Below are 14,630 nucleotides of genomic sequence, written 5' to 3' on the forward strand. Positions count from 1 at the left end.
GATTGGCAATCCCGCGCAATCGATACCGGTCGGTATATACCGAAAAATCGCTTTAAACACGCGCGATGATAATGCGCGCGAAGGGTCGAACATGATTAATTTATTCGTTTGTTTGTCCGCTCTCGGCGAATAATCGTGCGAGATGGACGGGTTTAATAGACGTTTTTCAATAATGTTTAGCTTCGTCAAGTGCCTGAACGCTTGATAATACGTTTCAATTAACTCTCAATCGTGCTGCATATTAATCTCGTGAGATTTATCGATAAAAGCTTATTGAAATATTCAATAACGGGGACTTGAAAGCCTAAAGTAAATACCCAAGGCCTTCGACGTGCAAAAAAAACACGTTAAATAATTATAAAATCACTCGATCGAGTATTCCGCTTCCTCGCGATAATTCTCGGGACATTGTTCAGTCACTCGAATACATCGAGAACAATATTTAAAGTATCATCATAAAATTGAACGTTCCTCGGGATAATTCTCGGAGTGGTTATTCAACTATTCGAACATATTGAAAACAAAATCCTTAACGTTCGAAACAAGTTACCGCCTGTCGCTTTAAATATACTTTTGAGAAAAAAATGCCCCCCCCCCATCCCCCGACAAAAACCTCGATTAGGCAGACACGTTTCAGTCGCGGGAGCGGTTATCTCTTGTTATCTGTCCAAATTTTTTTTGTCGGGCGACAGTTGTTCATGATCGATAACTGCGCGGACGACTGGCGGATCGCGATGACCTGGCAGAGGATCGCGCAGATCTCGGTGGAGCTGGCGATCTGCGCGATCCACCCAATCCCGGGCGAATACTACTTCCTGTGGACGACCAAGCTGGCGAACAAGAACGGCGATATCGGCTCCAAGTGGGTGCCGTACGACGTCACCCTCTCGCTGCCGATGTTCCTCAGGCTCTACCTCATCTGCCGGGTGATGCTGCTGCACTCGAAGCTCTTCACGGACGCGTCGTCGCGAAGCATAGGGGCCTTGAATCGCATCAACTTCAACACCAGGTTCGTCCTCAAGACCCTGATGACCATCTGCCCGGGCACGGTGCTGCTGGTCTTCATGGTCTCCCTGTGGATCATCGCCTCGTGGACCCTGCGGCAGTGCGAAAGGTAAGAGCTCGGTCTTCCGACCCCGTTTTGCGCACAGAAGAGAGCCCGAGTCGAGTATTTCGTCCCGGCATGGCCCTCCATTCTTCTATTCTGTCTTCATTTCGACCTCGGAATCGGTTTAAAACTCCAATGTGAGGTCCAGATGAGTTAGAAATTGCGCTTAATCTCATTGCAACCCTCAAAGAGAATGTAGTAAAATATTCACCCTCTCTGAAACCTCCTAGGTCGAAGAGGATCTACCGAGCCTCTGTTGATTACACTCGCATTGGCCTCTTTATTACTGAAAAGAAAATAGCGACTCTGTTCAGGCCTATCAAAAATTCAATACATTTTCTCTGACACAAAGACCTTAGTTCGACCTCATTGTTCTCAATTAAAAAATTATACGAGGCTACACTGAGGCCAAAATATTCGATTCGGGAAGAATCGAGCACGAGAGATCGTCCGCTCTTCATTTTTAGCGTCAACAAAATCTTGGACCACGTTGGTCCCAGTAATGAGTTCATCTATTACTATCAAAACTCAATTAATCAAAATTCTTGAATTCTCCAACAGCTCTCTAGCTGTCAGTGTTATCAAAACACAATCGTGACTTTTCTTAGTTTGTTCCTCGGTGCACGAGCTCTTCAGAGTGAATCTCTTCTTCCGCTCACGCGATGTAACAATTGAAGCTGTTAACAGCAGTTGTTCCCGCTTTATTCACACGATCCATTATCCGAAGGGAGGAAGAGCAATGACACGCGCATTTCGGAATCATATACAGATCAATGGGCGCGACTCATTTGCGTGCCCGATGATTGATCTACGACCTAATGGCGCGTCCATCCGTCGCACTGCAATAATAAATCTCAGTGCGTCCTTCCGGCAGCGGGGTGGAATCCCCGATTGGGGTCGCCGGCTGGCGATCGCGGGCTTTAGCGGCGACCGGCTGATAATTAAATTCTTTCCGTAAATAGTCGCGCCGATTTCGAGGAATAATCAATCTTCGCCGGCGATGCCAGAGCACTTGCCAAGGATCCACGCGACCAGGTAGCTCTCGAAGGATCCTCCTTCCGAAACCTGGCCGGTTCTCCTTAATGGACGACGCGAGGTCTCCCTCCGCCGTCCTTAACGGAAATATTTATCACTCGGTGAAACGCGCGTGTCGACGTGCTACCGGCCTGGCCCCACGACCCAGCATCCTCGATGTAGCACGAGCGAGTTCAAACGCAATGGCGGCCGGCTGTTTCATTGTTGCCCGCAGGGCAATCGTTTAAAACGGCTCGCGTATTTGATTTATTGCACGCTCCACCTTTGCCCGATAGTCGATTATGATAATACGTCCGATAATGCTAGGAACATTCGGCTTTCCGACACATTTCCGACGTGCGCTAGGTGAATACGCGAATATCCCGAGCAGCGCGCGATGCCTCCCGGGGAAATTCTGTTTCACAAATGAAACGGCGCTTGCGAAGGTAACTTCAATTTTCACTCAACGTTTATCCCGCTAATTTCGTTACATTTAAATTTATTATGCAAATACTTGGCGCGCGTGGAATGCCGATTTTGTCAACGGTAACAGTTTTGCAACAAGTAGTCAAATACAAATTTTTAACGTTGATATTCGCCAGCGCTTCGCTGACGATACTTACCTAGCTAGTTCGGCACGAGTTGCGACTCTGCAAATATTATGCAATTATAAGTCGTACCGTAATGAGACATCGTTATCGACTTCGATCACCGTCGATTTTGTTATACATTACGTGAAATACTAGTAGCAGTTGTATATCAAAGTGATTTAAATCACAATTCTATCGGCACAGTCGACGAGCCTTGATAAGGTTCGCCGTCATGATTTTCTGCACGTCACGTCGTTGTAAATTATCCTCGGTGAATTATCGCCGTCTGTTGCCACCGCTGTCAATTTTATTGTAAGCCGCGCGAGGCGTCCATTCGCCGAAAATAAATTCGCAGAATAAACATTTCGAAATTCACTTTACAAAATGAATCGTCGCGTATGATAACGACGCGCGGTATAACATGGTATTATTCAACTAACGCGCGCGGTTCGTGATTATCGGGTTTGCGGTCGCGTATTTGCATCCGCATTCAAAATTAAAAAATCAATTTGATAATTTTGCTCCCGGATCAGCGTAAGCGCCGCGCGGGCCCCGCGGCCAGTTTTACGCTCGGATTATGGAACCGGAAATTGTCGCGAAATACGAATGATATTTTATTCAGTGTGCGTCCGCACGTGGCCGCGCGAATTTCCACGACAATAACGCGATTTTCACGGTACGCGGCCGACAATCAGTCATGCAATCAGCGCTGCTACGGGAATAATTCGTTTCATGGGGCTTCCATGGAGTGGACCCGTTCGTTACATCAGGCGCGAGTCATCAATTTTGTCGGATAGGATGGGGAAGATTACAGGGAGGTCACGTTCGTTAATCTCGTCGAAAAGATCCCCCTTTATCGCTGATTTTCGTTGCTCCAGTAAAATATTATCGCCGCCATTGAAAGTTTTATTAAATCTACCTAGGCCCCCTCCTATTCCGGCGCCTCTTCCTGCATCGGGAGGGAGAGGAAACGCTGATTTCCAACAACGTGGTGTTGTCTAAAGATTCTTACAATTACAAGTCACCCAGCGAGACGGTGACCAAGCGGTTGGGTCGACTCGTAGATATCGTGGGCCAGAGATGAGCCCTAAACGATGGTTTCGCCATCCACGCGAAGGCGAAACTGTGTAACGAGGCCGTTAAAGCCGCTTTACGATGTGGATTACAGCCGGGCGCGTCGCCCGCATTGTTGCCCCAATCCTCTTTACGTCCGATAATGAATCTCGCGGGGGGCATAATGTTATCTTTCATCCTGCATTACTTACCCGTAACCACCCACCCCCTCCCCAGCGTTCGCTCGGCCCCTCGGGGCGAGGATCAAGCGCCGGTTACGGCGAAACGGACGTATCGAGTCGCCGATAAAAATAAGAGCCGGGAAATTCGATTATCCGGACAGTAATGATCTTCTGGTGTCGAGGACATTGAAAAGAGACTCCGCGAAACAGCCGTTTTCCATAATTTAATATTCAATTAAGGCGCGTTTGCCATCGCGCACTTAATATACGAAAGAAATTCATTACACGCTGCTCCGAATCTCATTAGTCTCGATACCTTCGAGCTGGAGAGGAGCTTGAAGAGAGAAGATTATCTGTTCCCGAACGTAGTGTCTGCTACTTTCGATCCTTTTAGAAATTCAAAACCTTGAAATTGCGAGTATCCTAAAGCCCGGCACGACCCACTCGGAACATCTCGCCGGGCGCAAAGAGTCTGAGGGTCTGAGATATCGTATGCATCTTGGCGCGCGCGCTCCGTCATTAAAGTAATGCACCTGTCGTTTTGCCACCGCAGGTTCCACGACGAGGAACATGCAAATCTCCTCAACGCCATGTGGCTCATCGCCATCACGTTCCTGAGCGTCGGTTTCGGCGACATCGTGCCCAACACATACTGCGGTCGAGGTATAGCCGTCTCCACCGGAATGATGGTAAGGGCAGTAAAGTCGCGACGATTTTCTCGGGACCTCTTCTCGAACGTCTAGCACGTCGCGCGCTGCGACGACGATTCTGCGGCGTCGTGTTCCGCCAAGCGTGCACGACGATTCGCGAGAGAGACGCTGAGAGAAAGATCGGATTTGTCTTGAAAACTCTTGTACAGTTTTATAGTAATTTTTTAAATTAAAATTACGTTCGCCAGGTATGAGAAAATATTTGAACGCGAAGGAAAAATAATGAAACAGGACCGATGTAATTTATTCGAATCTTACGCGGAGAATTTTCTCTGAAAATTTATCCTGAAAATTATGTAATCGTGGAACAACGGCATTTCGAAGAATTTTACGAGAGTGCTTCGGATCATCCGTGTTGTCCCACGAGCACCTACGCGATTTTCAGGAGTGAATTTTAAGGAAAAATTCTCTCCGCGTACAATTATGTCCATTTCTAACAATGCAGGTTAACTTTAATCTCGGCCTAATTTACTTTTCATCTTCTTCTAATTCTTAGAACTGGAAAAAGTGAGTTAAATCGGGATTAAAATTACTCTACATTGGTAGAACTGGACGTTGGAGAAGATGCTACAGTATTTTTGGTCCAGCTTGATCTTGATAGTCCGAGAACAATGTTTCTGCATGAATTTTGCGTACTTTTCAACAAAGGAAAATATTTTTGGATGCCAACGAACGCGCGACTGTCTTTACGCAAATTTATTTCGACAGGGGCCGCCGGAAATCAGGGGAGCGTCGCATTACACGCGCCGTATCACCGATCACGCCGGTCGTTAATCCTTACCCGTAGGTACCCGCAAACTGCCGGGACACAATATACGCGACCGCAACCGAGTCGAGACGCGCGACTCCGCAGGCATGTAACCCGATGTAACTCGCGCGTTAAGCACCCGGGTTCATTACAGGCAGACAGGCGTAATGAGCGTCGCGAGCGCGGACGATCGATCGATCTCTCGCTCGTGTGCGATGCCGCGCGGCGCCGCGCCGCGCGCCGGCCCGCTTGGCAGATCCGCTCGCCCGTGATTTGTGCGTTCTCCCCGTTTCGGCGCTCTCGCTTTACGCTAACCGCCTGTAATTAAAGGCAACCCGGGGACGCAATAAACGCCACGTCCGTTTGCTCGCCCGGGGAACCGCCCGAGCTGTTCCTTATTGTGTCATCGCGCTTCCCTACCCTACATCCCGCCCTTCGCGGCGCGTTCTCCGATAATCCGCAGCTATCGCTGGAACCGGCGGCGGCTGGCTCCAACGTTGTGAGCTAATTCCTCGTAAACTTCCGCTTTTCGAGTACGGCAGTTGTTTCCGGAAGTCCAGCCGCGATTTACAACGCGCCCGCCTACCCTGCCCTAGTGAGACTTCCTCCCTTTCTCTCGTGTACGTTAACGTACTCCCGACGCGTCGCGTAAATTGTGCGAAATTACTCTCCACTTGAAGTTTCGGCTATTAAGGGGATCCTAAAGCCGTCTGTTTTATCGACATTCTTTGTTACAAGTAATTTTTTAATTGGCTAGAAATGCAAAACTCTTTTACGGAATTAAAGTACGCAGCAAAATCTAGACTGTGCTGGTCGACTTTATATAAAAAACGAAACAAACAAATTTTTAATTAATTTTTGGTACACTTGACGACAATATTTGCACGATACAAAAATTCTACAATAAATATATACAAAACGAGACCAGCGTACTCTAGGAACAACATATAAGAACAATATCGTGCAATTAGAACTAACATTAATAGTCTAGAAAAAAAGATTACTTGTACAAGTCCAGAAATCCAAGTCTAGAAGAAGAGAAAAAAAGCAGTATGGCGTGTAGAAGTTGCAGGTTTTTTCGAGAGAAGTCACTGCCAAATATCTGTCAGTAAAGCCATGGTGTTGACGATGCTAGAATTCGATCCAAAATCTCGGTCTGAGCAATGTGTAACTAATAAAATTATCATTCAGTTTCCTCTAAGGATGCAAGACTGGCCATAAGAGTTCGTCAAATTTCCGCGAGTGAGAGAGAAACATAGGCTATCTCACTCTTCTGCGACCCTACGATCATTCTCTCTCACTCGCAGGAATTTAATGAACTCTTATGGCCAGTCTCTGATTACAGGGTCTCTACACTGACAAAAAAATCTGATAGATTCAACCAGTCGTCTGTTGGAAAATGGACGAATCAGAATTCCTTTAGGATTTACCAGATATGTAGTGAAGTTTAGCAAACTTCTGGTTATGAATTATCTTTCATGGTAAATCCTAAAGGAATTCTGATTCGTCCATTTTCTAACGGACGACTGGTTGAATCTATCAGATCTTTTTTCAGTGTAGAAAACGCCGGTTTGAGGTAACATCTAAAGTAGAACTTGGAATTAAAAATGTCGATAATTGACGTTTTTAATTCCGTCTTATCTTATCGATACTGATCGAGTTCGCCAGCGGCTTTAGGATCCCCTTAACTTCCGACAGCGAGCGAAAAGCGATCTCATCTAGCAGCGACCTTTCCTCGCAACGGAACAGACAGACCGGCGATTAATGTGACGGATTTTATTGAGAGAAAACCGACTAAGTTAACAACCACGATTAATTGCACGATAATAAATCAACGACTGTGGTAAAAATTGTTTCATATTAAGTATTTGAAATGCATTTCCTTTTAGCGTCAATACGTCGAGTCGCATGGTCGACTAACGGTTGGAACGATTCGTTCCTTTCATTCGCGTTCTATAGCACGCAAAGAGATTGTTGCCTTTTGTAGACCTCGGATGTCGTGAAAAGTTCCGTCTTTCAGCAGAGATCTCAATTTCTACCTCAAAAATAAGTATAAGCGTTTATTCACTCACCGTCATTCCTTTTTCCATGGACCAAGTTCGATCGCTTCTCGTTCTCGAAATCGAAGGGAAAGGCTTTCCGAGGACATTAAGAAAACCTATAAAGGACCGTGAGAAGCTGTCGCTGCGAGAAGGGTGTATCGTGAATAAAATAAGACGATTCTTTTCATTACATTTGACTTGAGACCGGCTTGAGGGATCGACGAGGTTCGGGAGGAGATTTCCTCGAAAGACGGGCGTACGTAAAGCTCCCGGGGGGTGCGCGGAGGGCGGAAGTCTCAGAACTTAAAAATTTCACGTGAAAGCAGCTCACGAGAGATCGCATTTTCCCGAAATTTCAGGGCGCCGGGTGCACCGCTTTACTGGTGGCAGTCGTCTCCAGGAAGCTCGAGCTTACGCGGGCGGAGAAGCACGTGCACAACTTTATGATGGACACACAATTAACGAAAAGGGTAAGGCCGTTGCACACGCCTGTGCTGTTCCGCTCTAGCATTGTAAGACCTTTGTGTTAACAGCAGCCTTGCGGTAATATGAGGAACAGGTAGTTACGCCACCGTAGCGAGGTTCTCGCAACAATTCCGTCTATTGACAGATTTTTAATATGACAAGAAACGCAATAGACACCGCGACGCAGGGATATTCTAATCTAAAATAACTGATTGGAAGAAAAAAGCGACTGGAAAGGATTAGCGAATAATCGGAGAAAGTACATGGAATAGCGGGAGAACTGGCCTATACCGGTTTTATATTAGTCTATACTAATCTATAATAGTCTATAATAGTCCGTGCCACTTTTATATCGACCGATATAATGAAGAGATATATGCCTGCTACATGAACTACACTTCTTTGCGTTTGAAAGTTTTCGCTCAAACATTCATTCGACTCGTAAAATGTAGCTTAAATAGCTTTTAGAAACATTTGTTTGCAGTTTTGGATTTGTGGACGTTATCGCGAAACTTCTCGTGACGCTTTGTTTTACAATGTTATAATATTAAAGAAAATAATTCTACCGTAACGACACAGAGTGTTCTTGTTGTTGAATAAAATTAGGGAAGTAATTCGAAGTAGGGAATTAAATACGGAATTCATGTGAATGGTGGTACGATAATGTAAAATAACTTTTTCTCCTGCTTAAATATATGTATATATCCCTGCTTAAACAACGCAGAAGATTAAGCTAGAAATTTTACAAGTATCCAAGTTACTTTTCTGCATTGTAACAATTAACTCTGCGATGTTCGTGCTGTATTATTTATTCTGCTCAAGTTTCTGAATTAAGGAGGGCAACTTTTAATGATATGTATAGCAAATAATAAGGTTCTAAAGTAAGACGATAAGCAGTTATAAAAGAAGTTATAGCAAATTATCTTGGATATTGTTCTTAGATGATCACGGAACGATATAAATATCTACTAGTGTTTTAAATAAAATAGAAGAAGAAATGAAAATTGATGAGTTTGTAATTGACGCACTCGTTAACAGGAAAAAAAATGCAATTTACGTTCGCTTAAATTTAAATTGCAAACTTCTTAACGTCTTTATGCTATTGTTCTGATATTTAGGTACAGTAAAAATTCTCTAATGATGATAAAGATGATATTTAGCTTTCAATTACAGGCGATATAGAATTTCTTAAACAAAGAAACGATAGCGAAACGTAATTGCAAGGGTGGCTTCGAAATTACACGCGCCGACAGTATCCCGCAAGAATCAGGAAAGCGAATTAAGCACGTAATGAGAGCATGATGGATATCACTCTTATATATATATATATATATATATATATATATATATATATAGCGCGACGTAATTTTCCGGCTGAGCCACGTAATAAGAAAGTATCCCACTGTGAGTAAGGTTGCCTCGGAAATAAGCGGACTGCATGAAGTCACTTTGACCTTTAGGCAGAACGGACTTCCCTTCGTTGTCAATCTGAATTCTTAATTTTGATGTCGCGGTACCGTGTGTGTGTGTTGTGTGTGTCGCGATATTAAGAGTCGCGATGGCGGATGTCAGAATTTAAAAAGGAGAGAGACGACGAAAACTCGAATTCTGAGAATCTCGGCGAATGCGACAGTGCGGGAATCCAAGAATTTCTAAGTCCCGTGTAATCTCGAAAATCTGGATATTTAACTTTCGAAAAAATTTTGAAATATTACGAGAACGGCGTGAAGCCGTCTTAAAACTCGCGAAAGTACGTGATGTGGAGATTCGAGAACTTACGCACGGTAAAAACTGCTGTTGAATTAAGAAACAATGAAGCTGCTTGAATTAAACGTTAACGTCACGGGCTGCCACAAACATAAGTAATTCACTGAGTTGTATTTGCTGCGGATTGTAATTTTAAGCATTGAACCAAGTGTCCAGATTATTAAGACAACCGTCTGCCGTTCTTCATTCATTAATACCGATGTTGTTTTGACGATTCTATTTCAATTACATTGATCTTGTCGATGCATCACGTTTTCTCCGTGTGGAAATGTAAGCATCGTAAACGTAAAGATTCGATAAAAAGAAAATGAAACTTAAATACTTTTCGCGGTTTCTCCGCGTTAGGCGAATAAGACAAAGCACGTGTCGAAGTGGAGAGCATTGTCGTATCATCTGTTCAGGTAAATAGATCGGTATTTAGGACGAACAAGTCGGCTGATGTATCATCGTCATTGTAGCCTTCATCATCGCGAAAGGAGCGCGACGTAGTCGATCGATTTCATCTCAACAGATTTCTAAATAAATCGAAAGGCGACGCGAAGTAATCCGTCGTCGCGATAACAAAGGCTCGCCTGGAAGCGGCTTTCCGATATCGCGCGGAAGATTTTATCATTTCTAGAACACTTTATAACAATAATAGGCGCCATAATTCATCGCCGCGTCTCATTGGACTTATTGTTAGATTACGAGTTGAAAAGTCGGCCGCCTGCAGTTGGGACTTGAGCGGGAAATATTAGAAGCTCGAAATACAAAAACTTGGAGAACTTCGAGGGCTTTGGAATATGTACGAGATTTCGAAGTTACGGCTGTTAACGACGGTCAATTTGAAGGACAAAACGAAAATCGATGCGATTCCTCGGTAGATCGCGCTCCTCGTAGGCTCGGAAAATTAAGGAAGCTAGCTATTTAGAATCCGAAGAAATGCAGGAGGCGGAAAAGTGGACGATTTCGCGTCGTTGTTCTGTCCACGAAGAGAGGCCCCTTGACAAGCTCCGTAGATCGTGACACGATCGATCGGCCGATGTCAGAAGTGAAGAGTTAATGCAGCGATTCGTAATTCTTCCGCACGCGATGGCGGACGGGCTTATATTAAAAAAATATTCCGGATCGTCGGCTCCGAGATAACGTTCCGTGCCGTTTGAAAATGTTTTTTTTTCGCAATATCCCGGGAAATCGCGTTAATTAAACGTGGCTCGAAATATTCCATTCGTTTAGGATTTAGATTGATCGAGCGATTCCGCTGGACGTGAGCGTGGTTGCATAAGTACGGTCGCTTCTCTCCACCTCCGGATCGAAGCCTTCAACCATACGGCTACTGAAATAATTATTAGCCAGCGTTTATTTATAAACCTTGCAAATATCAAGGAGTGGTAACGTAGAGCTATACACGTGACCGTATCGACGAGTCTTTTTACGCCGTTTTAACCCTCGGACGCATATCGCTTTTTTTCACGTCATTGCATAAGCGGAATCGATCTGATCCCATCAGCGCGGCAACAAAACAAACGTCAGTCTTCTCGAAATACTTTTTTTTTCCTCCTCTCCGGCCGTGTAAGATTTGCGTAACGAGCGTGAGTGTTTCTCTCCCGGCGGTACCGCGGCACGAGGTAACGCCTGGAAAACGTGATCCTGATGCAACTCCCTTTTTTAATTGACACTCGTACGAGACGGAAATACGCGCGTAACTTGAAATGCATATTCCCAGCGGGGCATTAATTATTCCTCCAGACTACTTCCTCCCCCCACGATCTTGAAGGGGATAATTGTCCGTGACATTGAATATCATAGTTAACGAGCTGTGCAATTAATATGGTATAATGCTATAGCATAATGTTTACTTTGAGAATATAGTTCAAATAATTCCCTGGCCTGGAATTGTAAAGGTACAGCGCATACATCCTACGACCGGGGTTATTCCTTTATCCTATAAATAAAATTATCTAACCCTGAGGACGTAATAAATGATCTCTTCATCGTCTAGGGTAGGGACCTTGAAAACTTTTCAAAGAGCCTTAAGAGCGACAGGGATATATTTCCGATAAAATATTGATATGATCCCAGAGACCATTAGACACCGACGAAGGGTTTAGTGCTCGAAGGGGGCTTGAGTGACAAACGCTGTCCGCTCTGTTGCAGTTGAAGAACGCCGCGGCGAACGTGTTGCGGGAAACGTGGCTGATTTACAAGCACACCCGCCTGGTGAAGCGCGTCAATCCCGGACGCGTGCGGACCCATCAGCGGAAATTCCTGTTGGCCATATACGCGTAAGTCGATACCACTCCGCGGGGCTCCGCCGTATTAGATGACCGAGTAGTTAGACCGGCGCGTAATCACGCTCTGTCTCGCAACTGCCTCGAAATTTCAGACTCAGAAAGGTGAAAATGGATCAGCGTAAATTGATGGACAACGCCAACACTATAACGGACATGGCCAAGGTGAGGCTCGGTGCTAACGAGGGAAACCACCCCGCTTGTAAAGCTCGATGGCGTATCGCAGCGGCATGCGGAGGGGAATCGAAGGGGATTACATTTCAAAGCTCTCGTGGCTGCTTAGATAGAGCGGCTCTCTTCCGAATGAGGCTTCTGTCAATTATACTCTTCTTTTTGTTTGCGCACCACAAAGAAATTCAGTTCTATAAAATCAATAAAGCGTTTTTATCATCGATTCGCCGTGTTCGCTTAGGGAAGACTCAGTTTTTCACGATAGTCATGCTAAAATAAGCGGTTTACCGCGCAAAACGCAACACTGTTGTGGGTAAGCTTCTTCCTCTAACACACTGCCTGGTCCATGTCAACAGACGCAAAACACCGTCTACGAGATCGTCTCGGACATGAGCACGCGCCAGGACACGGTGGAGGAGCGTCTGGTGGGTCTGGAGGACCGTCTGGTCGGCCTAGAGGAGAAGCTGACCTCGCTGCAGGGCCAGCTGGAGCTGCTGCCGGAGGAGCTGACCCGCTGCCTGGCGCAGCACGCCGAGCGGATGGAGCAGCGGCGTAACTTCCTCCACCCGGATACCGCGGTAGCCATGGCGGCTTCCGGCGGCGGCAGCGGCGGCGGCGGCGGCGGCGGCGGCGGCGGTGGCGGCGGCGGTGGCGGAGGAGCGATCTCGTCGGGCACGAGCCTGGGCGTTTCCGGCGGCGGCAGCATCGCGTCCGCCGCGCACCACCCCCTCGCCAGCCTCTCCAACTCACCCCTGCTGCCGCACTCGCGCAGCGTGCCTAGCGCGCCCAGCACCATGTCCCTGCACCCGTGGCCGGTCAGCCCGGTCCTACCGCCCGTCTCCAGCCGTACGCCCCACCTGGTGCCGGAAACCGGCAGGCATCACGGCCTCAGTCACTCCGCCACGGTGACCACCACGACCTCGCAGTCGGCCACCAGGCTCACTTCGCAGGCCGGCATGGGTGGGCTAGGCAACAGCCAAGGCTCGGACACGTCGGCGCACAGCTGAGTCTCGTCTTTGCAGCCGCAGCACTCGTACTAAGGCCCCTCGCCGGTTTCGCACGTGACGGTCACACCGCGAGACGGCCGCGCCTGGGGGTTGCCGATCGGTCCCGGCGCGTCGCCGGCAGGACGTGTCGCGCTCGATGCCACGCTGCTGGAGATGCGATCGCGGGGACACGATCGGCCGGAGGCTCGCTCTTCGCACAAACGAATGTGAAAGCTCTCGTTTGGAGCGGTGTATCCTCGTCCGCGTCTGCCACTTGGCGGTCCATCGTAATTGGACAGTCCGCGTCTAATCGCCAGATCTAATCTGCAGTAGTTTGCACGAACCCGGGTCTCGGTGCTGTTGCCGCAGAACCCGCGCCTTGGGAGAGGCAACTTGAACCGTCGACTCGTCTCGCGAATACGCAGGTAGCCTCCACGCGTTATGACGACTCTTTTGTAAATTCCAAAGTAAAGCGGTCGAAGCCTCTTGCGCGGAGCGCAAAAGGTTCGCACGAGGCAACGTTGTCATTATAAGGTCCGTGATTCGTTCTCCCGCCTGGACCACAACCCGGAAATACAATAGTCGAGGACACACCGCGCTAAACGGGAGTTCCGCGACCTAGCCAGGTCGGCCGGACACGGCGGTCCGTTTCTCGTGCGAAGCTCGTTTAACGATGGGCCTTATTGCGTCCCGCGCGTACCTTCGAGCCCCTCCTTCAGAAGCCCGCCAGAGATCCAATTAGGGATTTGGCGCGCGGGCGAGCGATCGTAAGAGGATTCGGACTCGGAAATTGGACGTAATTGTGCGTGCTTTTACAACGTAGCTGTAAAACCATAAATCACTCCGGCATTCATCCCTTTTGCACCAGACTCCTCAGTTATCCCGGTTTTTCCGGTTTTTCCGCGAAACGTTGGTCGCGTCCAGGATCACCCGACTCCTCCGATCGCCCACTTCCGTCGAACCCTTCCAATCCCCGACCCTTCACTCGCCAAGCTCGGCGGGAGTGTACGATCGAGGGCGAGTGGGAGATCGCGAGAGTGATTCGAGGATGATCGGCGAGGAAAGAGGATCCGAGGGCCGATCGAGAATCCGATCGGATCGGACGAAGGAGGGAAACACTCCGGGGTACGCGCGGCTTCTTCCACTGGCTGCGCGCTGCTCCCCTGCCCAACTTGCGTGCCTGAATAACTGTTTTCTTAATAATTAAATGTACATTCGACACACAGAAACTCCACCTTGTATCTCTGTATACCTCGTGAAGGGCGCGGACGCGGGCATAACGTGCGTGTACAGGAAGCGCGTGTGCGGGATAAGGACTCGCCCGGAGGTGATCCGAGCTGGCTCTTAAAGCCTCGCGCTTAATTAAGATGAAACCGTCCCTTCCCTCCTCCCCTCTCCCCCTGACGCGCCCCGTGGCGCCTAAAAGGCTGCCGTTTAGATTCGTACCTCGCGTCCAGAGCTAAAACCAATGCCGAACGAGAGTTCTCAGCCCGAGGCTCTAACTATAATCCTCGCGTATGGCGA

At 47.5% G+C, this 14,630-nt stretch overlaps 1 protein-coding gene across 1 annotated transcript in view; it reads left to right on the top strand.

Moving 5' to 3' along the window:
- The window catches only part of LOC105567531 (small conductance calcium-activated potassium channel protein), a 111,861-nt gene extending 98,734 nt beyond the window's left edge, over positions 1–13,127 (top strand). Inside the window, exons 7-12 of the mRNA XM_012022465.1 lie at positions 693–1,114; positions 4,501–4,636; positions 7,807–7,917; positions 11,816–11,943; positions 12,045–12,114; positions 12,477–13,127. Of these exons, the coding sequence (XP_011877855.1) occupies positions 693–1,114; positions 4,501–4,636; positions 7,807–7,917; positions 11,816–11,943; positions 12,045–12,114; positions 12,477–13,127 (1,518 nt within the window). The remainder of the gene's footprint in view (positions 1–692; positions 1,115–4,500; positions 4,637–7,806; positions 7,918–11,815; positions 11,944–12,044; positions 12,115–12,476) is intronic.
- Positions 13,128–14,630: the final 1,503 nt, after the last annotated feature.

The sequence above is a fragment of the Vollenhovia emeryi genome, unplaced genomic scaffold (assembly GCF_000949405.1).
Source record: "Vollenhovia emeryi isolate VEMERY1.0 unplaced genomic scaffold, V.emery_V1.0 DF939137.1, whole genome shotgun sequence".
Taxonomy (NCBI): Eukaryota; Metazoa; Arthropoda; class Insecta; order Hymenoptera; family Formicidae; genus Vollenhovia; species Vollenhovia emeryi.